Source organism: Phalangium opilio, unplaced genomic scaffold (genome assembly GCF_054372755.1).
Source record: "Phalangium opilio isolate 3A_F unplaced genomic scaffold, DU_Popi_V2 ptg000232l_1, whole genome shotgun sequence".
NCBI classification, from domain to species: Eukaryota; Metazoa; Arthropoda; class Arachnida; order Opiliones; family Phalangiidae; genus Phalangium; species Phalangium opilio.
Window position 1 is genome coordinate 1,216,554 of NW_028324223.1, and position 27,370 is coordinate 1,243,923.

The 27,370-nt window shown below is 38.0% G+C and overlaps 3 protein-coding genes and 1 long non-coding RNA gene across 6 annotated transcripts; 3 read left to right on the forward strand and 1 right to left on the reverse strand.

The window, feature by feature from the left end:
* Window positions 1-1,688: 1,688 nt before the first annotated feature.
* Window positions 1,689-3,027, forward strand: LOC149612722 (uncharacterized). The gene is made up of 4 exons (XR_016376372.1): window positions 1,689-2,066; window positions 2,173-2,315; window positions 2,377-2,499; window positions 2,892-3,027. It is a non-coding gene; the product is annotated as an uncharacterized LOC149612722 (long non-coding RNA).
* A 799-nt stretch (window positions 3,028-3,826) lies between these two features.
* On the forward strand, window positions 3,827-6,891 carry LOC149612723 (uncharacterized). Its single transcript, XM_089858329.1, has 6 exons — window positions 3,827-4,453; window positions 4,547-4,899; window positions 5,063-5,201; window positions 5,271-5,345; window positions 5,412-5,497; window positions 5,561-6,891. Exons 3-6 carry the CDS (start codon window positions 5,070-5,072, stop codon window positions 5,646-5,648), a joined length of 381 nt encoding a protein of 126 aa, XP_089714455.1. The 5' UTR covers window positions 3,827-4,453; window positions 4,547-4,899; window positions 5,063-5,069; the 3' UTR covers window positions 5,649-6,891.
* A 2,768-nt stretch (window positions 6,892-9,659) lies between these two features.
* On the reverse strand, window positions 9,660-13,132 carry LOC149612724 (gem-associated protein 5-like). Of its 2 annotated transcripts, XR_016376371.1 has the most exons (5): window positions 12,548-13,132; window positions 11,942-12,126; window positions 11,730-11,871; window positions 11,420-11,625; window positions 9,660-11,344 (listed from the first exon to the last, which is right to left on the reverse strand). XR_016376371.1 is itself a non-coding variant. In XM_089858328.1 (4 exons), the coding sequence occupies exons 1-4, from the start codon at window positions 12,848-12,850 to the stop codon at window positions 11,476-11,478; spliced, it is 780 nt and encodes a 259-aa protein (XP_089714454.1). In that variant the 5' UTR covers window positions 12,851-13,132; the 3' UTR covers window positions 9,660-11,475. The 2 variants fall into 2 exon arrangements, 1 of the variants encoding a protein (XP_089714454.1); XM_089858328.1 differs by having other exon boundaries at window positions 9,660-11,625.
* An 8,179-nt stretch (window positions 13,133-21,311) lies between these two features.
* Window positions 21,312-27,040, forward strand: LOC149612725 (uncharacterized). 2 transcript variants are annotated; one of them, XR_016376350.1, is made up of 7 exons: window positions 21,312-21,968; window positions 22,390-22,574; window positions 22,645-22,786; window positions 23,344-23,516; window positions 23,842-23,989; window positions 24,064-24,897; window positions 26,496-27,040. XR_016376350.1 is itself a non-coding variant. In XM_089858224.1 (6 exons), exons 1-6 carry the CDS (start codon window positions 21,666-21,668, stop codon window positions 24,832-24,834), a joined length of 1,722 nt encoding a protein of 573 aa, XP_089714350.1. In that variant the 5' UTR covers window positions 21,313-21,665; the 3' UTR covers window positions 24,835-25,351. The 2 variants fall into 2 exon arrangements, 1 of the variants encoding a protein (XP_089714350.1); XM_089858224.1 differs by lacking the exon at window positions 26,496-27,040 and having other exon boundaries at window positions 21,313-21,968; window positions 24,064-25,351.
* The last annotated feature ends 330 nt before the right edge of the window (window positions 27,041-27,370 follow it).

A 27,370-nucleotide genomic window follows, 5' to 3' on the forward strand; every position in this document is an offset into this window, starting at 1 on the left:
TTTTTGAAACTTGCTAGGCTTCTGTCGGGCGAGGAGATTTTTCAAACTGGCTAGGCTTCTCTCGGGCGAGGAGATTTTTGAAACTTGCTAGGCTTCTCTCGGGCGAGGAGATTTTTGAAACTTGCTAGGCTTCTCCCGGGCGAGGAGATTTTTGAAACTTGCTAGGCTTCTCTCGGGCGAGGAGATTTTTGAAACTTGCTAGGCTTCTCCCGGGCGAGGAGATTTTTGAAACTTGCTAGGCTTCTCTCGGGCGAGGAGATTTTTGAAACTTGCTAGGCTTCTCTCGGGCGAGGAGATTTTTGAAACTTGCTAGGCTTCTGTCGGGCGAGGAGATTTTTGAAACTGGCTAGGCTTCTCTCGGGCGAGGAGATTTTTGAAACTTGCTAGGCTTCTGTCGGGCGAGGAGATTTTTCAAACTGGCTAGGCTTCTCTCGGGCGAGGAGATTTTTGAAACTTGCTAGGCTTCTGTCGGGCGAGGAGATTTTTCAAACTGGCTAGGCTTCTCTCGGGCGAGGAGATTTTTGAAACTTTATAGACTTCAAGATATGTCTTAAGTTATAGTTTTAAAAGCGTGTAAATGAAACCACGGAGAAAGACATTACCTCTTCGGTATAGGCTATCAAAAGTATATGAAGATTGGGAATAAGATGAGCGACAATTGGGGGGGGGGCGCGATTAAGGTCCCCCCCCCCAGCTAGTTGCAGCGCCTAATCAAGTCCTCTGACAATCCGGTATCCTTGCTCATCATTTGGGCCACGTTGAAGTGGCAGGCAGGCTGGCTGCGACGTGTTTTCATTGGGACGATGACAAGTAGGCGAGTGACGTTCGTGGCAAATCTGCTGGGCTTGATGTTACCGAAGCCAAATGAAACGGCGCGAGTAATTTAAACTTCTTTTGGGCTATACTTGGTTGTTCTGGGTAGTCGAATGTTCGTGTTTATCGCGTCTGTTGCTTTAGGTTAAGCTTCGTCTTTTCTTTATATTTATTTAAGGTCCCACGTTGAAAGAAATAGCGAGCAAATGCGAGAGAGAGAGAGCTAGTCTAATTGGTTAACAAACAACAACGATATCTCTCATTCTAAAACTTATTTCAGAATTCTTCTTCTTTATTTCAATGTTTTTAACCCTATCTTTACATTTGAAAACCTTTTTTTTTACATGTATTAGTATCAAGAAGTCTGGGACTCGTTTACACAAACAACAACGGAAGAAAATGGTAAAAAAAAAAAGAAAGAGAGCCTGGCTAAGGGGTCAGTTGAAATTATTGTTAACCTTTGACCTATAACTATACTGCCATCCTAGATGGCGCGACAATATTATGTTCCCTGTTATTGACATCATCACCGTCATGTGATGTTTGCTTTTAGTATCGTTTTTCCCCTCCTAATTAAAGGAGTGTTCTCGTAGGTCAGAGTTAGACCGCATTATTATTTTGTAACAATTAAATCCTTTATTAAATATCATTACTATGTCAAGAAACGAGTTTAGTCATTTCGCTGAAATCCCTAATCTTTATTAAGCCTTCCACGGCCGAAACCAAAAAAACGAAGCAAACCGAATCGAAAGAGGAAAAGGTGAAATCGAAAGCGGAAATTAAGAAAGAAAAAAGTAAAGCATATAACAGGAGAGCTTAATTGAAACGAGTGGCTAAGAAAGCTGCAGCTGCAGCAGCCGATGTCGCCGAGGACAGACACCGACGTGTTTGTCGCCGAGGACGATTATCTCCACGCCCATGGTATAATAATAAATCTGAGAAAGCAAGAGGAAGATAAAGAAGACCGTTATCACGGAAAGTGATGAAAAATTAGTATCCGAAAAATTAAAAAGAGGACTAGAAACGGAAAGTTTTAACGGATTTTAAAAAACATTTTGAGTGATTGTCACAAAATTTGTTTTGAAATAAATAGATTAAAGTTTTTCGCGTAATTCTAAAAGGTTTTTCGGGCAATTCTAAAAGGTTTTCGTGCTAAGGGGTCAGTTGAAATCAGGAGGCGCTATAGCGTATATTGTGTGGGAAAGAGATTCTGTTTGGACTGTGTAGGGAGTTCCTTGTCACACAATTGCAAAGTAAGAAAATAAATTTTAATTACCTCGATTAGGTATTATAATTGTTTTCGTTAACTCGCTTTAAAATAGTCTAAATATTAAGTCTTTCATTTTAATATTTATGTAGTTATTGACATCAATGGAAAAAGAGGCAAAAAAATTAGCTGCCATTAAAGCCAAGGAAAAAAAATCAGCCGCCAACAGGAGGGCGTATAAGAAAAGAGTAGGGACTTGGCAATTCAGGCTTAACTCCGCCCCAGCGCCATTATGGTATGTTTTTTTTTAACAGAATGAAAGCTATATAAACCCCTCCTCCTGGTATGTTTTTTAGCACTAGTGGAAGGTAGCCTCAGCCTGACGTTGTACTGCCAAGTTCCTGTTGCGAAAAAAGCTGCAGCAGCCGCTGCCGAATGTGCAGACGCCGATGTCGCCAATGCCAATGTTGGCATCCAAGGTATAAATCTGAGAAATTTGTTTCGAAATAAATAGATTTGCGATTCTGGTTGCTAAAACGCGCCCGATGACTTGGTCACTCTAACCAATAAAGCCACTTTCCGACGAAAACTCTCGAACCATTTTCGCTCTTCCCTAGCTCAATTTTTTTTTTTAGTTCTGATTACTCCCCCACGCTAAATTTTCTTAACACTTTTATATAATTTCTTATTGTTAGTCTACTTTGTTTCATTGTTGTATTACGCTGTGTTTCTTAGCGCTATATTAATTGTTTTTGTTTAATCTGATTTACATCTCCTATTGTATCCGATGTTCGTACACAAGCCACTCTGCTGGCTTCACGAACAGTGTGTTTTTAAATAAATAAATATCCCCAAATTTGTATTCAAAAAGGAAGTTAGAGTTTGCGATTCTTGTTGGGAGAAACTGAGCAAAAACGCGCCTTTGGGAACAGTTCCATCATCCACTGGGGCCAAAACTCCAGTTCAGGAACAAATTCTCTTCATTCTTCTCCATATTCAACTCAAAATTCCGCAGCACCCGGTAAAACTGACCAAGAATTGAGGGAAGAAGAGGAATTACAACTGGCAATTGCACTCTCTAAGAGTGAAGCTGAAACTAAGGAAAAAGCTGTAAGAATTGCATTTGTTTGTTCTTGTTTAAAGATCAAATCAATAACTTTGACAAAGGGAAGAAAAAAATGTCTATTGTTATCTTAATTGCAAATAATGAGTATCATTATCTGTGAAGTCGGGAACTTTATCTTATTTGTTTTAAAGGCGTTGACATTTATTTCACTTTTAGCAAAATTTTTGTTACAGAAATTTGGTGGAAATCCAACTCCAACTAAGGGTAAACCACCCGTGGATTCTAATGTTAAAGAACCAGTTGATAACGAACTGGCACGTTACTCGAATCGTTCTTATTGGCAACATAAACAAGAATTTGAACTATTTCAATCAAACTTAGAATCAACTTTGGAGATTTTTGTCAAGTTCCAACTTGGTGGTGGTATGATGCGACCTCAAGGAGTGCCTGATTACCAACATCAAATGCCTCCTGGTCAAGTTCCATATATGCCACCACCTTACCAAGGACAGCCTGGTCCTTATCAGGTTGGAAGGGGTCCCGCCCCTCCTCAACATCATATGGGTGGACCGCCACCTCAACAATATGGACCCCAACCATTACAAAGATATATACAAGGTTTGTTTAATTGTTGATTGAAGGAAAGTGTGTATATTTAATTAGAGGGTTCAAGGAAATACTAGAAAACTCGGGGAAATAGTTGACAATGTAACTCAGGGAAATTTGTGAGGTTTGGGAATGTGTCCCAAAAGAAGGAAACTTTTCGCCCCGCCTTCTTTTCCTAAACCCGTTTCGCCCGGAACATTGATGAGGTTTTTGCAAGGAAAGCAGTTCCAACAATAAATGATGTTCAATCCCCGCCGCATCCATTGGTTAAATCTCAATTAACCGGAGGAGGAGCGTCCTGCACCCCTAATCTTCGAGCGGAAGTTGCGGCTAATCCGATTAGTATATAAGAAAGGGAAAATGATATCGTTGACCGTATCAAAACAGGGAAAGAGATTGCGGAGGTGTTTTACTTTCCGCCGAATGGGGGAAGGCTCGTTGAGTTCTTGCGTTATACTGTAAAGAACGTAAACTAATCAAACCTAACTTCTTAACGTTAACTAAACGCTTCTTTATCGTTTATGAGCTTGTTCAGATACTTTCTCCGCCGAATTCATCTTGAGGGCGACATTTAGTTGTTGACGCGTTATCGGTTGTGAATGGCTACTCGGGACTGGGCTAGAAATTGCCGAATCCTGGTTTCGTTTTGATTTGCAAACGCCACAGACCTGTTTGCTTGTCATTGCGTCCTCCCCTTCCAAGATCTTCCCGATTAATATTTAGGCATTTACCGTGGACTCTAGCCAGGCATTCGCGCCAAGGTACATAGTGTTCTTGTCCCCAGAAGGGTTTGTCACAAATGTGGCATTTATCCTTACTGGCGGGCATATTAAGTATCAGTGTTTTTTTTTTAGGGGATACACACAATCACCGGGAGATTTGTTAGGAACACAAACAGGGTGTTAATCTTCTGCTGATGGCCGGACTCACCAGCGGGTCCAGCGATAGAAAAAGCGGCTATAGGCCTAGAAAGTCGCGCGAGAAGCTACCCTGTATAGTCCCAACACAAACTAATAGTAATCTCTATCTAGGGATCAGGGAACTGGAGGCTAGTGTTCAAGATTTGGAGGAAAATCAGGCGGGTAGTAATACTGCGCAAATCAGCACAGACGCTAGTAAGGACGATAATATAATTACCAAAAATAGGGACTGGTCCCTAAGTGTTGATTCAGGGTCGGCACTCTTTAAAGCACCTTCTTTACCAACAGTAAGTGAAGTATTTTAATTATTAGTTTTTAAGGGGGCTTATTTAATTTAATTTATACTTAATTATTAAAATCAAATTGGAGCCCCGGTCAATACTACGCGGCCTTAAAAACCACCAACTTCATTAAGTTAATTACGTAATTGTTATTATTTTGTAATTTTAGAGAAGAAATGGCCGAAAGCCATTCGACGGACAAAATATCCGACTCACTCGTCAAATTCGGCATTCAAATGGCGCCAAATGAATCCGATTCACTCGTCAAATTCGGCATTCAATTGGCGCCAAATGAACTTAAAAAAAAAGTAATGTCGAATCCTCAAAGCTCGGCTGAGGGGAAACTGGTTTAAATTTTAATCTACTATTTAATTTAGCCCGACGACCTTCTTAACATCTACTCGGCCCTCTCGGAAGCGTTTTATTATAAGCGAGATAGCTGGACTGCAGGCGTTAGTTAACCTAAAGCCTTTCAAATTGTCAAATGTTTTCACTAATCATTATTTATATTTCGGTAGCTGGGAAACTTTCAAGCTGTTAGCGAATTAGAAAATCCCGAAGAGTTCCGCGAAATTGTTTCATTAGTTAATATTGGCCTAATAATGTAAGATTAATTTAACTTAATTAACATTAATGTTTACCCTAAAAACTACCTTACTTTGTTTAGAAATAAAATTCTTGAAAGTGCCCGTGTTGAATGTGTCACGTTAACTCCTAACAACTTGCTCGAACCTAGTCATTATTTAATTGATTAACGCGTTTAGTTAAAGAAGGTTTTTAATTTAATTAAAATTATTCTAGAATGGAAAGTTCACAGAGCAATTCTTTCGCTTTTTCGACCGGAGATATTAGGTCGACAAATAACCGATTTAAAAATCCCAAATGCCGAAGAAATAAAAGGCTATGAACGCGAGATTGTTGACCGTAAAATCATCGGCAGAAATTTGGCGGATGTTTATTATATTTCGCCCAGTAAGCCTGGTCAAGTGTCTGATAGGCTGGTGAGTTACCAGCCGAGCAGCCATTCAAAAAACAAATAAAATGTCGAAAATGAAAGAGTTCAAGTTTAAGTTCGAATGGAAGATAGATTATCCATTGGCCATTATCGATAGAGACCCTATTTACAGTGATTGTTTTCCCCACATTCCCGGCTTCAATTATCAATGGAGATTACGAATGAAAGTTGAAAAATTTGAGAACCATTGTTTGTTAAGTCTTTACCTCTATAAATACGTTCAGGGTAAAGGTCAAGTGAGAGTCGTGAGTAAGAACAGAGTATGGGTCCAAGTATTGGATAGCGACATGAATATTTTTATGACAATACCCTACAAACCACCTACAAACACCAGCGCAAGCGGCTTCCAAACGTCTATAAGACCAAAAAACACTGGTAGATTTGTGACAAGTATCACAATAAGATGCATTGTCACGGATACAGCAGCTGCTGTGTGTCCTGTTATGGGTGTGAAGAAATGTAAACCAATAGCGGCACCAGCTAATACTGTTGAAGATGCGCCAGTTGATAGTGATAAAGATCCTCCAGTTGTTATTTTTAAAGATGCACCAGTTATAAAAGCTACAGAAGTAATTAGGCAACCAATATGTTGCGAAATGGCTAGACAACCACCGTCAAAGCAAACACCGAGTAATGTCTACAAAGAAATGTGTGCTAATGTACCAACTGACGCTATGATTATCAGTAAAGACCGTGCTCATCCTTGTCTCAAAGCTGTACTCTCAAGTATATCAACAGTACTGAAGCTTCAGTTCGATAATGGATGGCTTCAGAAACCTAAAGTTCTTGATTTAAGTCTTGACTTTGATGGAAATGCAATTAATAATTTTTTGTTTTATATTTATACCAACGAAGCTCCCAATTTGGCCACAACCGCTGGTCAAGTAATTAAATTAGCCAGGTTATATGAAATTAATGACCTTGTACGCGAGTGTGTTGAAAAGCTAGCCCAATGTCAAATTAAAGAGTGAAATTACGTTTCATTTGGCTTGCATTTTTTTTTTAAATAACAGAAGTTGTTGTATTTTCTGAACGAATTTAGTTATTAAATTTTTGAGCAAAAACAAATTGGTGTTCGTTAATTTGGTAACTTCTTCGCTATGGAAGATCCTCCCGTTACAACACCTGACTATATGCCACAGGTCAGACACGACGGGGCCAGAGAAACAATGAGATTCCAGCCCATGAGCGAGGAGGCCGTTTTCCGATACGTAAAAAGTATCTCACCAAACAAGGCCACTGGTCTCGATAATCTGCCCCCAAGAATAATAAAATCCCTAGCGGGAATTATAACGCCATTTCTAACAAAAATCATTAATCTATCGTTTGAGACTGGAAAGTTCCCAACCATCTGGAAAAGGGCCAAAGTAACGCCGATACATAAGAAGGGAGACCGTATGAACATGGGGAACTACAGACAGGTCTCAGTACTACCATGCCTGTCTAAGCCGATAGAGCACTTTGCACTCGAACAGCTTTACGCCTTTTATCAAAGAAATAATTCACTATATAGACTTCAATCAGGGTTCAGACCAGGCTATTCCACTACAACAAGCGTATTTTATCTACTTGAGACAATAGTGAAAGGATTGAGCGAAGGGCTCAATGTGGGCGTGCTCTTCGCGGATCTCAGCAAGGCTTTTGACACCGTTAACCATAGTACTCTTCTTGCTATTCTGGGAGACAAAAACTTATCCGTAAACGCAACGAACTGGTTCAGATCATATCTCACAAACAGACAGCAGGCAGTAGCTATTGGCGGAGAGATATCCGCAAACTACGCACTCACCAGAGGTGTACCTCAAGGAAGCATACTGGGACCAACTCTGTTTAACACTTACACATGTGACGTAAACATGTACCTCAATTCTAGCCTGTCTAAGGAATATGCTGATGACAGTGCTCTAATAAATTCTGCTGAAACCATTGAGGACCTAATGGAGGTCACGCGGACTGAAGTACTACTTCTAAAAACTACCCTAGGCGCAAGAAGTCTCATACTCAACGAAACAAAAACGGAATTTATGATACTGTGTCCAAATGAAATACCACTAGCACGAGAGAATAACACTAAGATACCAGGCACTGAAATAAAAAGAGTAACATCATATAAATATCTTGGCGTCATGCTGGACGACACCCTATCCTGGAAACAACATATTGACTATGTCATAAAGAAGACGAACAGTAGACTTGGGATTCTAAGACCGCTCTACTCGGCCTTAGATACTGGCACGTTAAACCTACTGTATAAAACATTAATTGAGCCAATTTTCACCTATGGGGACATCTTCTACCACTCGACCAATGAGCTTAACCCCAAGAAACTTCAAGTAGCCCATAATAACGGCGCCCGTTTTGCAGCTAAACAAAAGAAACGCTCGTCGGCGACGCATTCCCGAAAACAACTAGGATGGCTATCTTTACACCAATTACATAAACGGGATATCCTCATCTTCATGTATAAGGCACATAAAGGCAAGTGTCCAGAATACCTCATGGACCACCTTACAAAATCAAACGAGATACATAATACCGCAACCCGTGGTTCAACCCTCAATTTCTATGTGGAAAACCTTCAGACGTCCCTCCGCAAGAAAAACTTATGGAATACCCTCAAACCAGAGTTCAAACAGATACAATCAATTGCACAATTTAAATACGACAGGACCTCTTTGTAAACCAATTTTTCTGAAAGAGTTATCCGAATAAAGCCTTTTTATTATTATTATTATTATTATTATTATTATTAATTTTTTTCTAGGGTCAAAGTTCAAAGGTTACTTCCTGCGAATTTTGTTGTAGCCCCCTTTTTTTGTGTTCCTTATGGAAAGGTTTATATCCAGCGTGGGAAATAAGGCGGTGGCACAGGGCAAATGACCAGTTTAAAAATTAAATCGGAGGGGGGTCAGTGGTCCACAGGACCATTAAGAAAATTCAAGGGTTTCCAGAGTCCAGACATTAGCTAATATATTGTAATTATCCACTTCTTCAATTTAGCAGACGACGCGCCCTGGTCAGTGGTCATGGACCAGTTTATTTATTCCAGGTCAGAGGGGTCGCTGCCCCAATGTACAGTTTAAAAAAAATCCTTATTTCCCACCCTGCCTAGGAATAAGTACAAGAAGACCAAGGCTCAATTTGGCGGCCCCTAAATGTAAGCTGACCCGAGTCCCTGACATGCAAAAGGGAGCTTACAGTTCTGACCCTGAAACGTCACACCCTTCTATCTCTTACTGGAGTTTCATCCCCCCTAACAGTATTCTACGCGCAAAAATTCCAACCAGAGAGGGGCTGCGTGACGTCAGACTATCTCTTCCCCCTAGCCAGTTGTTAGCTCCCTATAGTGAGAGAGCCCGGCCGGTAACAATTAATAGACCTTTTCAGTGACCAGCGTTGCCAGATTGAAAAAACGAAATTATGGTATTCTCGCTCCAAAATTATTGAATTCTTGGCAAAATTATGGTACGGCTGGTAAAGCCCTTTTAGGCATAGCGTGATCAAGTGGACTATGTTCAAGGACGTGCTAGCCGCCTTCCTATCCTACCCTATCATCCATCCTTGCCGTGAGACCTCTATTGGGTTTCATCCGCAACTTCCAAGAAATAGTATACAATAAATTTCTAGGAATAGTATTTACGGTACACCTTGAAAAATTATTGAAAATATGGTACCAGAAGTCCATAACCCCCCTCGAAGTACTGAGATGTAACGGTTTATACCCTGGCCGTCTTCAGTGTGGATATTTTGTTCCAACCCCCCCCCCCCCGTTTTCCGACTAGTTTTGGGGAAATATTTCCACCCCCCTTTCAAGCCGGGCTTGGCGCCAAAAATATTTCTGAGAGGGTGGTTTTTTCAAGAACGGGGTGACGTTTTGTAGTATTGTCCAATCGAAACGTTCCCTTCTCTATCGTTTCCTCTTGCCACTAGTCCCTACCACAAAAAATGGTATACGGGGGGGGGAAGGAGTAGAATAAGGCTTGGCGGGAGAGTTCCACAAGTGCTGTTTTTTTTCACGTACGTAAAATCTTAAATTTTGGATTTTTTATCAGCTTTCGGCTATTGTTACCTCTATATTTTTTAATATATTGCTCATATTCAGAAGACTAAATTAACTAAGTTATATAATATTCTTCATAAAATGTTTTGATCTTAACTTAAACGATAAAAAAAGGTTTTTTCGTATTTAAAAAAAACTACCGGGTCCCTAACCCTAATATCCACGCTAGCCTCTGCGCCGCGTTGCGTTCTGGGGAATTTCCGTTGTAATTTTTACAACCTCTCAGACACGCCCTCTGTTCTTATAGGCTCCCTTATGTTCGGGAAATTCAAAAGCCAAAAAGAAACACCCCTTTAGAGACACTTTTTCTCTCTTGGAACCGCCACTATCGCACGGCTCTCTCAGAGACGAGAATTTGTGTGGTGGCGCTAGCGTCGCGTTTTTTGACTGAATTGAGCCCTGAAGAGGGTATGGGGGAAAGCTTGATTTCTGTACTCCAAGTGTGATGGACTCCTGATGGTACTAATAGTAAAATTATTGAATTTATGGTACCAAATATCAAAATTATTGAATTTATGGTACCAAATATCAAAATTATTGAATTTATGGTACCAAATATCAAAATTATTGCGTTTTTGCGTACCATAATGGTACATAGTAGAAATTATGGTACACTGTGAATTTCGAGGTGAAATTTTTTTTTTTTTTGTTTTTTTTGCTCTGAGTCCGGGACAAGGCAAAAAAAACAAAAAAAAAAAATTTCATAATTATGGTACATCTGGCCATCTGGCAAACGCTGCTTTTCACCGGTAGAGCGGGGGTGAAAAGGGGGGAAAACTTTCGAGAGGTGAGCATGCGTAGAAAGAATGTTTGGGGGCAGTGCAGTACTTTTAACCATTCCTTTTGCCTTATTTGCTACGCATTCGAGTTTATTTTTATAAAACAGTGTTGTATTACTTGTTGTAAAAGTATTAATTGAACTTCCGAGGTGAAATTTTATCAAATTCAATTTATAGACGTAAAATTAGGGCATTTAATGAAATTCTACTCACTAAATTGGGCGCCAGGGCTTACGGGCATTTATACACAGCGCTTTCAGCACGGCATCGGCGGACATCGCCCTCTATTCGCCGATGAAGCGATGATGATCCCGTACCGTCGCCAAGGCTTAGTGAGTTATAGCGGCCTACTAATATCAATGCACCGTTTCCATTAGAACTTAAACACTTTATTTCTTAACATGATTTTAATTGTACTATCTCGGTTTTAAATACTAGGCATTTTATTTTAATATTAAATTTCAAAAGGTCTCCCATACGTCCATCGTAGTTTAGTTTACACGTTTAACTCCATAGAAGCGCTATAACTCATGCCCCCAAACATTGCAACTTCTCATGCGCGGCCCTTAAATGTGAATAGGTCTATGGCGACCGAGGCTTAGGATAAATGTTTCATGGTCAATTCATACAATCAAAACTGCCCCTAAGGAAGAATTAAATACATAACCTTACCGAAAAATTGTCCGTATTCAATAAGGCAATAAGGGAGAGAGAAAAAAATGTTTCTTCTAATTCGGTCTGACTAAAAAAACTGGTTTGACAAAAAGTACGGCAATCGTCAGAGAATGGCGTCTCAATGAAAACTGGCGGTCTGGGCCGCTGGCGGACGCCCGTCTGAGTCTCGCAGGGATGCCAGATTGAAAACCTTCCTCATTAACCTGTGCAACAATTCGCCGCCATTTTGGCGGTAAGAGGAGGAGACAACTTAAGCCACACCCCTTTGACCGCTCCCGTCATTAAATCTGAACCAAATAAAACGTACCCTGTTAAAATTATCAGGAGACGGAATGTGAGGAGGCCAACTTAGTGAAACAATAGAACCATCAAGGTTCTCAGAAGGTAGAACAGTCCCTACATGCCCACCCCGATTGGTATGTACTATTTGCACCATACCATTATCGTGACTGAAATTAATCAACTAAGTTGTTCAAACTTAAAAATAACTAAGAAATTAGTTTCTTTATAATGAATTACCCTAATGCCACAAGATAGCGATGATAAGGGCTAGCAGAAAGCACTACAGGATGTCCTTTCAAGACATTATCAAATACTTCGTGAGTTTTTTCAGCTATTTTCCAAATTATTAAGATACCATCTTTGTCTAAAAGGTATAGTACATCGCTACATTTTTTTAATTGCCAATCTAGTGAAACGAGTTCCTGAAATGTTTAATGCATAAACTAAATACATGCACTGCAATTCTTTATTTTTTTGGGGGGGGGGGGAGAATTTAAACGTAATTAATTTAAATTTAAACACTTATCTAACCACTGTCATTAAAAACACTAATTTAAACTGCCAATCTAGGGAAACAATTTCCTTAAATGTTTAATGTATGAACTAAAAATGTGCACCTCATTTGGATTTTTTTCTATTTAAACTTAATTAATTTAAATTTAAACACTATTTTAACCACTGTCGTTAAATATAATAGCTAATTGAAACACAATTTTAACCATTGTTATGAAAAATATTAAATAAAACAGAAATTAACTGAAATCTTTAATGCAGACTTTTCGTCTAACGTTGCAATCAAAGTACCAAGCTTGACTAAATCTCAATTAAAATTTAAAAACTTACGGTTGTCCAGTTAAATATATAACGACATTTAAAACTGGTAAGATCACTTATATCCCAAATCAGCGCTGTCTTGTCTTTACTAGCAGTTGCTAGAACATGAGCAGCTTTCTTCCCATGACAAAATGATACTGCAGTAACTTCATCGGAATGATCCTCTTCAGCAGGGAGAATACGAAAAGCCGGTTTTCCTTCGTTCAAATCGATGAAAATAAACTTATTGCCGGCAGCATAGACCAATATACCGTTCGAATTAACGTCACTAATTTGCGACACATTTCCATAATCCATTGTACGTTTAGCCATAATTTAATCGAGGTGCATTAAACCGTTAAGCCTTGGTTACAATTCAGAACTCAACCACTCAGGAGTCAGGAGACTTAATAAGTAACTTAGGTATCGACTTCACTAAGTTTTAAGTCTAATTAAACTTAATCGGAAACAATTAGCTACCTGAAATCACGTCTCGTTCACTAACTTGTACTTTCACGTAAAGTTTGACGACTGTTTGACAAAAGAGAAAAGGAAAATGGCTTCCCTCATCACTTCCAGTTTGAGTTAGTGAGTTACATCATAGCCCACTCGATCACGCGCGTCACGACGCAAGCTACTCGATCACGCGCGCGGCGCGTCACGACGACGCAAGCTGCTCGCGCTATAGAAGCCCGTTCCACGGCCAAGATCCAACCAAACACTTCATGGGCAACTAAATTGGCTTCTCAATTCTTCTTAACATAAATATTGCCAAGGCTTAGCAATAAATTAAATAAAACTGACCTCTCTCTATATGCAGACCATGGATTAACTAACGCTAGGGATTGTTCACTAACTGGGTTTCCCATGTAATTCTATCGCCAACTACATGTTCCGAATTATTCCTTGATTCCCCTCTTCATTCCCCCAATTTATTGGACCAAAACGGATGTAGATATAGCGCCATCTCTCGGCAAAATAAATCGTTTTGCCCAATTTAGGCAGTATTTCAGTATTTCAATTTTGACGTCATAGACCACGTGATATTTGGTCCAATTTTCTTATAACTTCCTGTTAGGGATAGTAGCTGCTGCTAGGGGGCGTTTGGAACATGCATGCGTTATCTTTTTGGGGGAACGAACTATCCCTAGGTTAGTTAATCCATGTGCAGACATAGTTATTATAATTTCTTACGATTTAATAGAATACTCTAATGATGAACGATATTATGAAATTAAAATTTTCATTTTTAGGCCATAACTCGCTTCGAAATTTGAAAGAAAGAGTCCATTTGAGATTTTTGAGTAGGTTTTTCTTTTTTTACAAGCAAGGCTGCTAAAAATGGAAAATTTATCTGGTCAAAAAGGTTTCTTTGCTTTGACACCGAAATGCACCCGAAAATATCCATGAGCCATTTGTAATATGGAAATTTTATAGTTCGTTCGGTGCAACTAAACATTTTAAAAACCTGGCAGCACTGCAGTTTGGGCTCTCTTTTCTATTTTGAAACGATTTTATTGGAGGAAACTGCCGAACACTCTACCAATAAGAAACGTTTACATAATTTAAATTGTATCGGTAACCAGTCTTGGAAATAGCACAGGTCCACAGGTCAAAAACCAGTTTATTAATTGCTCGGACCAGTTTTTTTATTCAAAATCCGGGGGTTACTGGTCCTTGGGACCAGTTTATTAATTGAGAATTTTTATGAAAATTCAGGAGGGACCAGTTTAAAAATTCTAGTAATTTTTAATTTCTACTCCATGGATATAGTCTCCTAGCCTTGACTTTTTCTCATTCTTATCTTCCTTGCTACAACCACAGCCCACTCGATCACGCTTTGGCTTCACACGCTATAGAAGTCCCTCCACACAATGGTTTTCCTATGTAAAAGCGCGTGTTGGAAATTTTGGGCTTTTACGCTTGAAAAATCCAAGGAGCCAGCTTTTAACATGACCGGCTATGGGAGGAACACAGTTATTTAGCCCTAATTTTGAAACTACTGGTGCAAATCTCTTGAAATTTTAAAGAGATGTGCAAAACAACGTTTGCTATGTTTTGGAAATTTTAAAAAAGTTTCCCTTTCATAGTTTTTTGTATAAATATTAGAACGAAAATTAGCCCTAATTAAAGGGCTTGATCTTGGAACGGTTTAATATGTTTCTTCCGTTTCACTTGTTCGAATCTCTTGAAATTTTAGTGAGAGGCACATTGAACGGTTTCTGTATGCCTTTCACTAAAATTTCAAGAGACTCGAACCAGTGATACTGAAGGAAACAAATATAAACTGTTTGAGACTAAGCCATTAAATTATGGTTAATTTTCGTTTTAATGTTGTTACAAAAAGCTTTGTAAGAGAAAAAGTTTGCACAAAAATACCAAACATTATTTAGCAAATCTCATTAAAATTTCAAGAGATTTCAACCAGTATTTTCAAATTTAGGACCAAAAAACGGTGTTCCTCCCGATGACGGAAATGTTAAGATTTAACTCTGATTTTTGACAATTTTGCATCTATAGCCCGATCGAATGGGCTGTGCGTCAACGAAATACTCCCTTAATTTTTCAATAGGATTAGTAAAAAATAAATTAGGGATAGGGTCACTGGTCCCAAAAACCAGTTTAATATTGTAGACGCTGGGGGTCACTGGTCCCGAGGACTAGTTTCAAAAAAATCCTTATTTCCAAGACTGTCGGTAACGTTTTTTTACGTTCAGTAACTAATCAGTGATGCCAGATTGAGGGAAATTTCCCATATCTGGGGAAATTTTGACTCTTAAAAACGGTAAAAAGGGAAAAGGGAAATTCCACCAAAAATTTGCTAAATCTAGGGAAATTCCATGGGAAGAAATATTTTATTCAAAACCTACAATCTCCTCATAGAAAATTAAACAACTTCATCAAATTGACCTATTAATCACGTTGGATTCTTATTAGATGGCAACCCTGCTACTGTTTTTAGTAATTTCCAAACATTGAATTACCGAAAGTCGTCTGCTAAATAACTGACCCATTGTAATCGTTACGAAAATACATCGCCAAAAACAGTTGTCAAGCTATAATTCTATCAATTTCTACGCGCAGAATCTGGCAACCCTGAACTAGGGAAATTTTGGTCCAAAAAGGGAAATTTTAAGGGTTAGAAAGGGAAATTCCATTTTTCCCACCTGGCATCACTGAGTAACTTCAGTTATAGCAGTGTTGCCAATGTGCGGGAAATTTCCCGTTTTGCGGGATTTTTCGATGGTATTTTGGCTTTGGAGGGAAAAAGGTAGTTTTTTGATAAATCAATCGATTTGGCGGGAATTTCAATGACCGTGGGGTTTTCATCATATTTTTTCAAACATTTGGTAAAATTTTAATCTTTTGGCTTGGCGCATCCGATTTTTACCAACCGACCAGAAATGTTTCCTTCATAGTTTTGGTCCCCCAAATGGGACCTTTCTTATAGTTTAGTATTTAGTGCTACTCAGGCAACACCTTCACAATGTTTACTTAAATTGTTGTGCGGCTGAAAACGTAAAACTTACGTCAATTTTGCTCTAAAAGTAGTTGCGGGAAATATTGACCGTCGGCGGGAAATTTTGGGTCGTCAGGCGGGAAATTGACAGTTTGAACATTGGCAACACTGAGTTATAGCAAAGTTTCAGTTAGTTTAAGATTGTCCTTTGTTTGGCTTTGTTGGTTTGGTTCCTTTGTTCGGTACTCTTGTTTTTAAGCAACATATTTTGGACTTATAACAATATGAAACCGAAAATAATGAAACCGCCAGCTAATCCAATTACCGAAACCAATTTATTTATTTATTTATTTATTTATTTGGTTGAATACATGTAAGCCTTATAGGCTTGGGTAGTATTTTTTTTTTTTTTTTTTTTTTTTTTTTTTTGTAACAGTAGTATCGAATTTAGTAAAATGGTAACAATATAATGAGAACGAATTTAGTAAAATAGTAATAAATTGTAAGATGTACAATATAATGAGATCGACATATACTTGGTAAATGTTGTATAGATGGGTTTACATTATAGAATTAAAAATGGGGGAATTGATATAGAACGGGGGAATTTAGATTTTGGGGAAAAAAAAAAAAAAAAAAATGTTTTTGGGAAATTTATTAATATTAGGATTGTGACTTCGACTTAGCAAAATGGAGGGATAATTCAGTGCGAAATTTAGTTTTATTAGTGATTGTCACGAGTGATTCGGGTAGGGCATTCCAATCAGTGATGACTGTGTTAGTGAAGTGGTGTTGCCTAGTGGTAGTTTTTGCCCTAGGTTTTTGGAGTTTACGGGAGTGACCTCTGGTTGATTGTGAAAGGGTCGGACTGAAGAAAGTGGCGATATCTAATGCTAGTTTATTGTTGAAGAAATCATGTAAGAGACATAGGTTATTTATACGATGGCGCGTGCTGACGGAGTCTAATTTAAGTTTATTTAGGCGTTCTGGGGCTGGTATAGTTTCAAAGTTTTTGGTTAATTTTGTAAATTTGTTTTGGGCCTTTTGTAGGGCGTTTATATCTAGAGTTGATGAAGGGGTCCATATCGGGGAAGCATAGTCTAAAATTGGTAGTGCTAAGGCTTTATATATAGTTGTAATTAGTTTCGGGGCCCGATGGTTGAAGGTACGCCTTACTAAGCCTGAGAGGGAGTGTATGCGTTTTACTATTTTGTTAGTGTGGTTTGAAAATTTAAGGTGTGGATCCGTTAAAACGCCTAGGTCAGGCTCAGATAAAGTAGTTTTAATGGGAGACCCGTAAAGGTGGTACGTAAAGTGCGGGTTTGAGGAACCTAAATGTAGGATTGCACATTTATCAATGTTGAATTCTAGTCCATTCGCGGTGGCCCAAGATTCGACTAAAGATAGATCTGCCTGAAGTTGGAGTGAGTCGGAGGTCGAGCGAATATGGTACGAGAGTTTGGTGTCGTCAGCAAATAGTAGTATTAGGGCCGAGCGCACGATCAATGGGAGGGTGTTGATGAATATGTTGAAAAGTAAGGGACTTAAAACCGAGCCCTGGGGGACCCCCCTTTCTACCGGTGCCCAAGAAGAGTGTTGGCCCTTGACCACCACCCTTTGCCGTCGATCGGTTAAATAATCGTTTAACCAGGCTAGCGCCAAATCAGATATGCCTGCCGCAGAGAGTGCTTGGAGGAGCTTATGGTGAGGGATACTATCGAAGGCCTTAGCTAAATCTAGATAAATTATGTCAACATTATAGCCCTCATCTAGCCAGGTTGTCCATTGATTGGTAGCTACTAATAAATTGGTCAAACAGGAGCGTTTACGGAGGAACCCATGTTGAGCTGGCGAGAAGAAATTAATGGTTGTAAGATGGTTTAGTAGTTGATCATAGACTAAGCGCTCACTGATTTTAGCTATTTGGTTGAGGGAGCTAATTGGGCGATAATTAGTGACGTCGGTTTTGGAACCTTTTTTAAAAATTGGCGTAATGTTTGCTTCTTTCCATTGTTTAGGTAGGGTACCCGATGTAAAGGATGCGGATATGATGTGGTGTAGGGGGGTAATAAAATTTTGGATAAGTTTTCGGAATAATATTGGGTGTAGACTATCGGAACCCGGGGATTTGGTAGCAGGGAGGGTTAGGAGGATCTTAGTGAGACTGGATAAGGGACATTCAAATAGGGTAAGAGCTGTTGGCGGACCTTGAATCGGGACGACGGGACATGGTTGTGGTGTCGGATCGAGAGTCGGGATGATGGGATATGTTTGGGATGTTGGAACTGCTACTGTCGAGGCAAAATATGAATTTAAACATTCCGCGTTTTCAGAACTGGTGAGAGTAAGATTGCCGTCAGGTTTACGTAGCTGCATAATCGGGAAACGGCTTTTTCTGAATTTGTTGACGTTGGCGTAGAATGATTTGGGGTTTGAGGATATCTGGGTAATTAAGTTTGCTTCGTGTTTACGTTTAATGCTTCTCAGGTGGTTAGTGTGTGCAGTAGTAGCCCTGCGACTTTCTTGCAGGTAAGTCGATATGATAGGGGCAGGGGCTTGGTGAGATTTGGCCCGTTTAAGCTTACGCCAGGCAGTAGTCTTATGTTTTCTCGAAGTTATGGTACGGGGATTGAAAAATCGGATGCGCCAAGCCAAAAGATTAAAATTTTACCAAATGTTTGAAAAAATATGATGAAAACCCCACGGTCATTGAAATTCCCGCCAAATCGATTGATTTATCAAAAAACTACCTTTTTCCCTCCAAAGCCAAAATACCATCGAAAAATCCCGCAAAACGGGAAATTTCCCGCACATTGGCAACACTGCTATAACTGAAGTTACTCAGTGATGCCAGGTGGGAAAAATGGAATTTCCCTTTCTAACCCTTAAAATTTCCCTTTTTGGACCAAAATTTCCCTAGTTCAGGGTTGCCAGATTCTGCGCGTAGAAATTGATAGAATTATAGCTTGACAACTGTTTTTGGCGATGTATTTTCGTAACGATTACAATGGGTCAGTTATTTAGCAGACGACTTTCGGTAATTCAATGTTTGGAAATTACTAAAAACAGTAGCAGGGTTGCCATCTAATAAGAATCCAACGTGATTAATAGGTCAATTTGATGAAGTTGTTTAATTTTCTATGAGGAGATTGTAGGTTTTGAATAAAATATTTCTTCCCATGGAATTTCCCTAGATTTAGCAAATTTTTGGTGGAATTTCCCTTTTCCCTTTTTACCGTTTTTAAGAGTCAAAATTTCCCCAGATATGGGAAATTTCCCTCAATCTGGCATCACTGATTAGTTACTGAACGTAAAAAAACGTTACCGACAGTCTTGGAAATAAGGATTTTTTTGAAACTAGTCCTCGGGACCAGTGACCCCCAGCGTCTACAATATTAAACTGGTTTTTGGGACCAGTGACCCTATCCCTAATTTATTTTTTACTAATCCTATTGAAAAATTAAGGGAGTATTTCGTTGACGCACAGCCCATTCGATCGGGCTATAGATGCAAAATTGTCAAAAATCAGAGTTAAATCTTAACATTTCCGTCATCGGGAGGAACACCGTTTTTTGGTCCTAAATTTGAAAATACTGGTTGAAATCTCTTGAAATTTTAATGAGATTTGCTAAATAATGTTTGGTATTTTTGTGCAAACTTTTTCTCTTACAAAGCTTTTTGTAACAACATTAAAACGAAAATTAACCATAATTTAATGGCTTAGTCTCAAACAGTTTATATTTGTTTCCTTCAGTATCACTGGTTCGAGTCTCTTGAAATTTTAGTGAAAGGCATACAGAAACCGTTCAATGTGCCTCTCACTAAAATTTCAAGAGATTCGAACAAGTGAAACGGAAGAAACATATTAAACCGTTCCAAGATCAAGCCCTTTAATTAGGGCTAATTTTCGTTCTAATATTTATACAAAAAACTATGAAAGGGAAACTTTTTTAAAATTTCCAAAACATAGCAAACGTTGTTTTGCACATCTCTTTAAAATTTCAAGAGATTTGCACCAGTAGTTTCAAAATTAGGGCTAAATAACTGTGTTCCTCCCATAGCCGGTCATGTTAAAAGCTGGCTCCTTGGATTTTTCAAGCGTAAAAGCCCAAAATTTCCAACACGCGCTTTTACATAGGAAAACCATTGTGTGGAGGGACTTCTATAGCGTGTGAAGCCAAAGCGTGATCGAGTGGGCTGTGGTTGTAGCAAGGAAGATAAGAATGAGAAAAAGTCAAGGCTAGGAGACTATATCCATGGAGTAGAAATTAAAAATTACTAGAATTTTTAAACTGGTCCCTCCTGAATTTTCATAAAAATTCTCAATTAATAAACTGGTCCCAAGGACCAGTAACCCCCGGATTTTGAATAAAAAAACTGGTCCGAGCAATTAATAAACTGGTTTTTGACCTGTGGACCTGTGCTATTTCCAAGACTGGTTACCGATACAATTTAAATTATGTAAACGTTTCTTATTGGTAGAGTGTTCGGCAGTTTCCTCCAATAAAATCGTTTCAAAATAGAAAAGAGAGCCCAAACTGCAGTGCTGCCAGGTTTTTAAAATGTTTAGTTGCACCGAACGAACTATAAAATTTCCATATTACAAATGGCTCATGGATATTTTCGGGTGCATTTCGGTGTCAAAGCAAAGAAACCTTTTTGACCAGATAAATTTTCCATTTTTAGCAGCCTTGCTTGTAAAAAAAGAAAAACCTACTCAAAAATCTCAAATGGACTCTTTCTTTCAAATTTCGAAGCGAGTTATGGCCTAAAAATGAAAATTTTAATTTCATAATATCGTTCATCATTAGAGTATTCTATTAAATCGTAAGAAATTATAATAACTATGTCTGCACATGGATTAACTAACCTAGGGATAGTTCGTTCCCCCAAAAAGATAACGCATGCATGTTCCAAACGCCCCCTAGCAGCAGCTACTATCCCTAACAGGAAGTTATAAGAAAATTGGACCAAATATCACGTGGTCTATGACGTCAAAATTGAAATACTGAAATACTGCCTAAATTGGGCAAAACGATTTATTTTGCCGAGAGATGGCGCTATATCTACATCCGTTTTGGTCCAATAAATTGGGGGAATGAAGAGGGGAATCAAGGAATAATTCGGAACATGTAGTTGGCGATAGAATTACATGGGAAACCCAGTTAGTGAACAATCCCTAGCGTTAGTTAATCCATGGTCTGCATATAGAGAGAGGTCAGTTTTATTTAATTTATTGCTAAGCCTTGGCAATATTTATGTTAAGAAGAATTGAGAAGCCAATTTAGTTGCCCATGAAGTGTTTGGTTGGATCTTGGCCGTGGAACGGGCTTCTATAGCGCGAGCAGCTTGCGTCGTCGTGACGCGCCGCGCGCGTGATCGAGTAGCTTGCGTCGTGACGCGCGTGATCGAGTGGGCTATGATGTAACTCACTAACTCAAACTGGAAGTGATGAGGGAAGCCATTTTCCTTTTCTCTTTTGTCAAACAGTCGTCAAACTTTACGTGAAAGTACAAGTTAGTGAACGAGACGTGATTTCAGGTAGCTAATTGTTTCCGATTAAGTTTAATTAGACTTAAAACTTAGTGAAGTCGATACCTAAGTTACTTATTAAGTCTCCTGACTCCTGAGTGGTTGAGTTCTGAATTGTAACCAAGGCTTAACGGTTTAATGCACCTCGATTAAATTATGGCTAAACGTACAATGGATTATGGAAATGTGTCGCAAATTAGTGACGTTAATTCGAACGGTATATTGGTCTATGCTGCCGGCAATAAGTTTATTTTCATCGATTTGAACGAAGGAAAACCGGCTTTTCGTATTCTCCCTGCTGAAGAGGATCATTCCGATGAAGTTACTGCAGTATCATTTTGTCATGGGAAGAAAGCTGCTCATGTTCTAGCAACTGCTAGTAAAGACAAGACAGCGCTGATTTGGGATATAAGTGATCTTACCAGTTTTAAATGTCGTTATATATTTAACTGGACAACCGTAAGTTTTTAAATTTTAATTGAGATTTAGTCAAGCTTGGTACTTTGATTGCAACGTTAGACGAAAAGTCTGCATTAAAGATTTCAGTTAATTTCTGTTTTATTTAATATTTTTCATAACAATGGTTAAAATTGTGTTTCAATTAGCTATTATATTTAACGACAGTGGTTAAAATAGTGTTTAAATTTAAATTAATTAAGTTTAAATAGAAAAAAATCCAAATGAGGTGCACATTTTTAGTTCATACATTAAACATTTAAGGAAATTGTTTCCCTAGATTGGCAGTTTAAATTAGTGTTTTTAATGACAGTGGTTAGATAAGTGTTTAAATTTAAATTAATTACGTTTAAATTCTCCCCCCCCCCCCAAAAAAATAAAGAATTGCAGTGCATGTATTTAGTTTATGCATTAAACATTTCAGGAACTCGTTTCACTAGATTGGCAATTAAAAAAATGTAGCGATGTACTATACCTTTTAGACAAAGATGGTATCTTAATAATTTGGAAAATAGCTGAAAAAACTCACGAAGTATTTGATAATGTCTTGAAAGGACATCCTGTAGTGCTTTCTGCTAGCCCTTATCATCGCTATCTTGTGGCATTAGGGTAATTCATTATAAAGAAACTAATTTCTTAGTTATTTTTAAGTTTGAACAACTTAGTTGATTAATTTCAGTCACGATAATGGTATGGTGCAAATAGTACATACCAATCGGGGTGGGCATGTAGGGACTGTTCTACCTTCTGAGAACCTTGATGGTTCTATTGTTTCACTAAGTTGGCCTCCTCACATTCCGTCTCCTGATAATTTTAACAGGGTACGTTTTATTTGGTTCAGATTTAATGACGGGAGCGGTCAAAGGGGTGTGGCTTAAGTTGTCTCCTCCTCTTACCGCCAAAATGGCGGCGAATTGTTGCACGGGTTAATGAGGGAATGAGCCTGATTGGCTAAGCAGAGGCCTGACTTTCACTACTTACCTCCCTTTGCGTCCTTCCTTAAAATAGAGGCCAAAGAGGTGTGTCTTAAGGTGGTTACTCCCCTTATTTTACGCTAGTTAATGAGGGAATTAGCCTCATAGCCTAAGCAAAGGCCTGACGTTCAGTGCTTACCTCCCTTTCCGTCCTTCCTTAAAATAGAGGCCAAAGGGGTGTGGCTTAAGGTGGCACCTCACCTTACCGTCAAAATGGCGGAGAATTTTACGGAGTCTAATGGGGGAATGCGCCTGATTGGCTAAACATAGGAGTGACGTTTAGTAGGGGAGATTACCACCCCTTTTACCACTCTCTAGATAGAGATTACCCACTCTCTATAGCTTAACTAAAAATCTGAAAGTTAATTTTAATTTAAAACAATGATTTTTAACAATTGAAAAAGGATTGGTCAGATACTTTAGATCTTTGCTCGACCACTGAAAATGGTGTCATAAAAATTTGGAATATCCAATCAAAAAGATGCATGATTTTTGATGAATTTCAATTCATGGACCAATCAGTAACAGCAATATGGCATCCATGTGACTTTCAATCCCTTTTTTTCTCATCTACAAAGTAATTTTAATAATATTGCTATTAGATCCGAGTATTGTGGCGGGAATATGCGTAATCTGAGAGAAATCGGAGCGCTAACTGTGGCACAGCTCAGGTGGGGTGGGACTCCAAAAAATGGGGGAGTAATAGTCGCACTCAATTGTAATTGGTTCGTCTGTAGCCCTTCTTAGCCAATTACCAATGAGTCCGATATTCCTCAGCCATTTTTTGGTGTCCCACCCAACTTGAACTGTGCCACAGTTAGCGCGCACCGATTTCCCTCAGATTACGTATCATCCAATTTAATTTAGAATAATTAACTTAATAATAAATTAATAAACTATAGTGGAGATTTATACCTGGCTAAAATAATTAATGACCGAAGATTATATTGGCGTAAATTTGATGCTGTTGAGCAGTGTAAGCATTCTGGTGCTATATTAAGTATTTCTTATTTCAACTACACGATTTACACCTTTGGGATTGATAAAATGGTGATTTAACTATTAATTATTTTTAAATCAAGAATGCTTAATTTTTATGCAAATTGGTGACTCCGAAATTATAGGTAGTTTTATGGGAATATCGATCTATGAAATCACTGTCCCGTTTTCCCGCAATTGAAGGCGCAATGCCCACGTGTTTAGAAGATGTTATTGCTGAGGAGGAAGAAGGCACATTGGAAAACAGTTCTGAAACTTTGAGAAATGTACCAGATGTTATGAGCCATAGTAGAGATAAAATTAAGACTAGTAGATCTAGCTCTAATTGGGGCGAACCAAAATCATCTGCCTTATCAGCCACAAGATCTGATTCAAACTCGTGGAGATGTCATAGAGATTATGAGCCTAAAGATGATTCGCGTAAGGAAGAATCGCATTCACGGAGTTCGAATGGAAGCTCGTCGAAACGTAATGGAAACTCGTCGAAAAGTAATGGAAAGTCTTCAAACGTTCCTGATTTCTCGTCAAGAAGTCATGGAAACTCGTCGAAAAGTAATGGAAAGTCTTCACCCGTTCCTGATTTCTCGTCAAGTAATCATGGAAACTCGTCGAAAAGTAATGGAAAGTCTTCACCCGTTCCTGATATCTCGTCAAAAAGTCATGGAAACTCTTCAAATGTTTCTGTGAATTCGTCAAAAAGTCATGGAAACTCTTCAAATGTTTCTGTGAATTCGTCAAAAAGTCTTGGAAACTCTTCGACCATTCGAAACTCGTTGAAATTGCACGAAAATATGGAAACTTTATCGAAAACTCGTAACTCGACTGAAAATCAAGAAAACCCTCGGTCATCAGTGATCAAAAGACTCGTGGAATCTTGGGCGAACTGCAAGAGTTAATGAAACACCAAACTTCCTGGCCCTTTCCTGATCCATTGAAAGTTTCCAAGCAACGCAAACGAAGTACAGAAGATTTCATCTATTTTTTTTTGTTATTAGTGTATTTTTTTCTATTTTTTGTTCTAAATACATTCTAAGTCACAATGCATGTTAATAAGTCTTAACACGTAAAATTAAGTGCCTTAAAATTCACCAAAGAGTGCCAACTGCCAAGTTGTCAAAAGCTACCTCGGGTGTTGTAGCCAAAGACTAAAGTTGTTACTTAAAGGCCGACTTCCACCGAAAAGCGTTCTTACGAACTGAAGACCGTGCATCGATTCTTAACAATAGAGCGACCGTGCCAATTTTCGAGTCCCCACTGGGGCAAAATTTTGAGGGGTTCTTACGAACTGAAAACCTTTATACGGGGGTTCTTACGAACTGAAGATAAACAATAGAAAGTCTCTTAAATATTTTATTCCCGATTTTTGCGACCCTCTGAAGGAAAATATCTATTGTTTATCTTCAGTTCGTAAGAACCCCCGTATAAAGGTTTTCAGTTCGTAAGAACCCTTCAAAATTTTGTCCAACGGGGATTCGAAAATCGGCACGGTCGCTCCATTGTTACTCTCGATGCACGGTTTTCAGTTCGTAAGAACCCTTTTCGATGGAAGTCGGCCTTTAACAGTTGTAACGCCCATAAATTGGCTTTTCTAGTCGGCTAATCCTTGCACAGAGAACCCGCTAAGTTGGCCTTTAAAATGTTCGTATTTCGAATTTATTAACGCAATGTTAAAATCAGGTGTTTTTTTTGTGTGGTTTAAAACCAAGTCAAAATATTAAGTCACTAACTCTCCTTCTATCCCTGATTTTTTACATAACATTTTGATACTTCAATAACATTTTCATTTTTCAACGAGTCTCCCATACTTTGGTATTATTTTTGCTTTTTCTTCAAATATTTCAAATATGATCCCATATTTCAGTATTAGTGTATTTTTTTCTATTTTTTGTTCTAAATACATTCTAAGTCACAATGCATGTTAATAAGTCTTAACACGTAAAATTAAGTGCCTTAAAATTCACCAAAGAGTATAAGTAATTGCAATTAGGCTTTACTGAAATTAAAAGTAATTGCAATTAGGTGTTTGGTGTTATTGAAATTATAAGTAACTGCAATTAGGTGTTATTGAAATTATGAGTAATTGCAATTAGATGTTATTGGAATTATGAGTAATTGCAATTAGGTGTTATTGGAATTATAAGTAATTGCAATTAGGTTTTACTGAAATTAAAAGTAATTGCAATTAGGTGTTTGGTGCTATTGAAATTATAAGTAATTGCAATTAGGCTTTACTGAAATTAAAAGTAATTGCAATTAGGTGTTTGGTGTTATTGAAATTATAAGTAATTGCAATTAGGCTTTACTGAAATTAAAAGTAATTGCAATTAGGTGTTTGGTGTTATTGAAATTATAAGTAATTGCAATTAGGTCTTATTGAAATTAGAAGTAATTGCAATTATGTCTTATTGAAATTATAAATAATTGCAATTTGACGTTTTTTCAATTATACATAATGAAATTTCCAAGCTCTAAGAACCCCTACCAACAGTTGAAATAGAATATTAAATTAAAAGCGGATACCCTTAAAAATTGATCGGGTAAATTATTAAAATTTCAGATTCATCTCCTAGAGTGTGTTATACCAAGTACACGTATTTAAAATTAAGGATTTACCCCCAGGATTTAAATAACAAATGAGCTTCTCTCCAAAACACCCGAAATAAAAACAGTATATTCCGCAAGCAGAATATATTTAGTTTAATTAATCAAGATCTGTTAATTTTATAACTAAATTAAAATATTAAAAAATAAATAAAATGAAATAAAATTTTTTAAATACCAAAATTAATTCGAACCACCCGAATGTCACCTTTTCAACATTTTGCTAAGGCCCGGAAATGATTCATTAAACAACAATATTAAATCGCATTAATTGACACCTTTAAGACTCGAGAAAACAATGTCTATATATAAATCTTAAGTCTGGTGGATAATTTTCAATATAATTTTCAACTCGGGATTCGAGAAACTTTCCAGGATTAAGCCGGCAAAGGCTTAATGAAACCGGTAGTCTAGCGAATTATAAACATATTTAAAATTTAAAGAAACCACGTTGTTCTTTTGAAAAATAAACTTTTGGAATAAAATCAAATTCAAATTTAATGATGGTAGGCCGTGTGGAAAAAATTTTATTTTTAATATTATAAACAGTTGCAGGGCCCCCAGCCGAATTCCGAAAATATTTATAGGAATTATAGGATTTTTTTCATGAAAATATAGGATTATATAGGACAGTTTTCCAGAATTATAAGATTATATAGGACACCAAAATATTAATTTTTATTTTTTTAAAGAACCAGTACTGCAAACATGGGCCGAACAATTAAGCAAAATGTTCAAAAACATACCCTCCAATTTTCGAGGCTCATAACTCTGGTTCTACTAGAGATACGGGGATGCCCTTTGAGTATGTTATAGTACCAGAAGGGAATA

Bases quoted from the DNA above. Each gene is read 5' to 3' on its own strand.
- LOC149612723 (XM_089858329.1), top strand. From the start codon at position 5,070: ATGGCCGAAAGCCATTCGACGGACAAAATATCCGACTCACTCGTCAAA. The intron at 5,202-5,270 runs GTAATGTCGAAT...TATTTAATTTAG, and splicing joins CAAATGAACTTAAAAAAAAA to CCCGACGACCTTCTTAACAT. The intron at 5,498-5,560 runs GTAAGATTAATT...TACTTTGTTTAG, and splicing joins GTTAATATTGGCCTAATAAT to AAATAAAATTCTTGAAAGTG.
- LOC149612724 (XM_089858328.1), bottom strand. From the start codon at position 12,850: ATGGCTAAACGTACAATGGATTATGGAAATGTGTCGCAAATTAGTGAC. The intron at 12,127-12,547 runs GTAAGTTTTTAA...TAAACATTTCAG, and splicing joins ATATATTTAACTGGACAACC to GAACTCGTTTCACTAGATTG. The intron at 11,872-11,941 runs GTAATTCATTAT...GATTAATTTCAG, and splicing joins CGCTATCTTGTGGCATTAGG to TCACGATAATGGTATGGTGC.
- LOC149612725 (XM_089858224.1), top strand. From the start codon at position 21,666: ATGGCTAAACGTACAATGGATTATGGAAATGTGTCGCAAATTAGTGAC. The intron at 22,575-22,644 runs GTAATTCATTAT...GATTAATTTCAG, and splicing joins CGCTATCTTGTGGCATTAGG to TCACGATAATGGTATGGTGC. The intron at 23,517-23,841 runs GTAATTTTAATA...AATAAACTATAG, and splicing joins CTTTTTTTCTCATCTACAAA to TGGAGATTTATACCTGGCTA.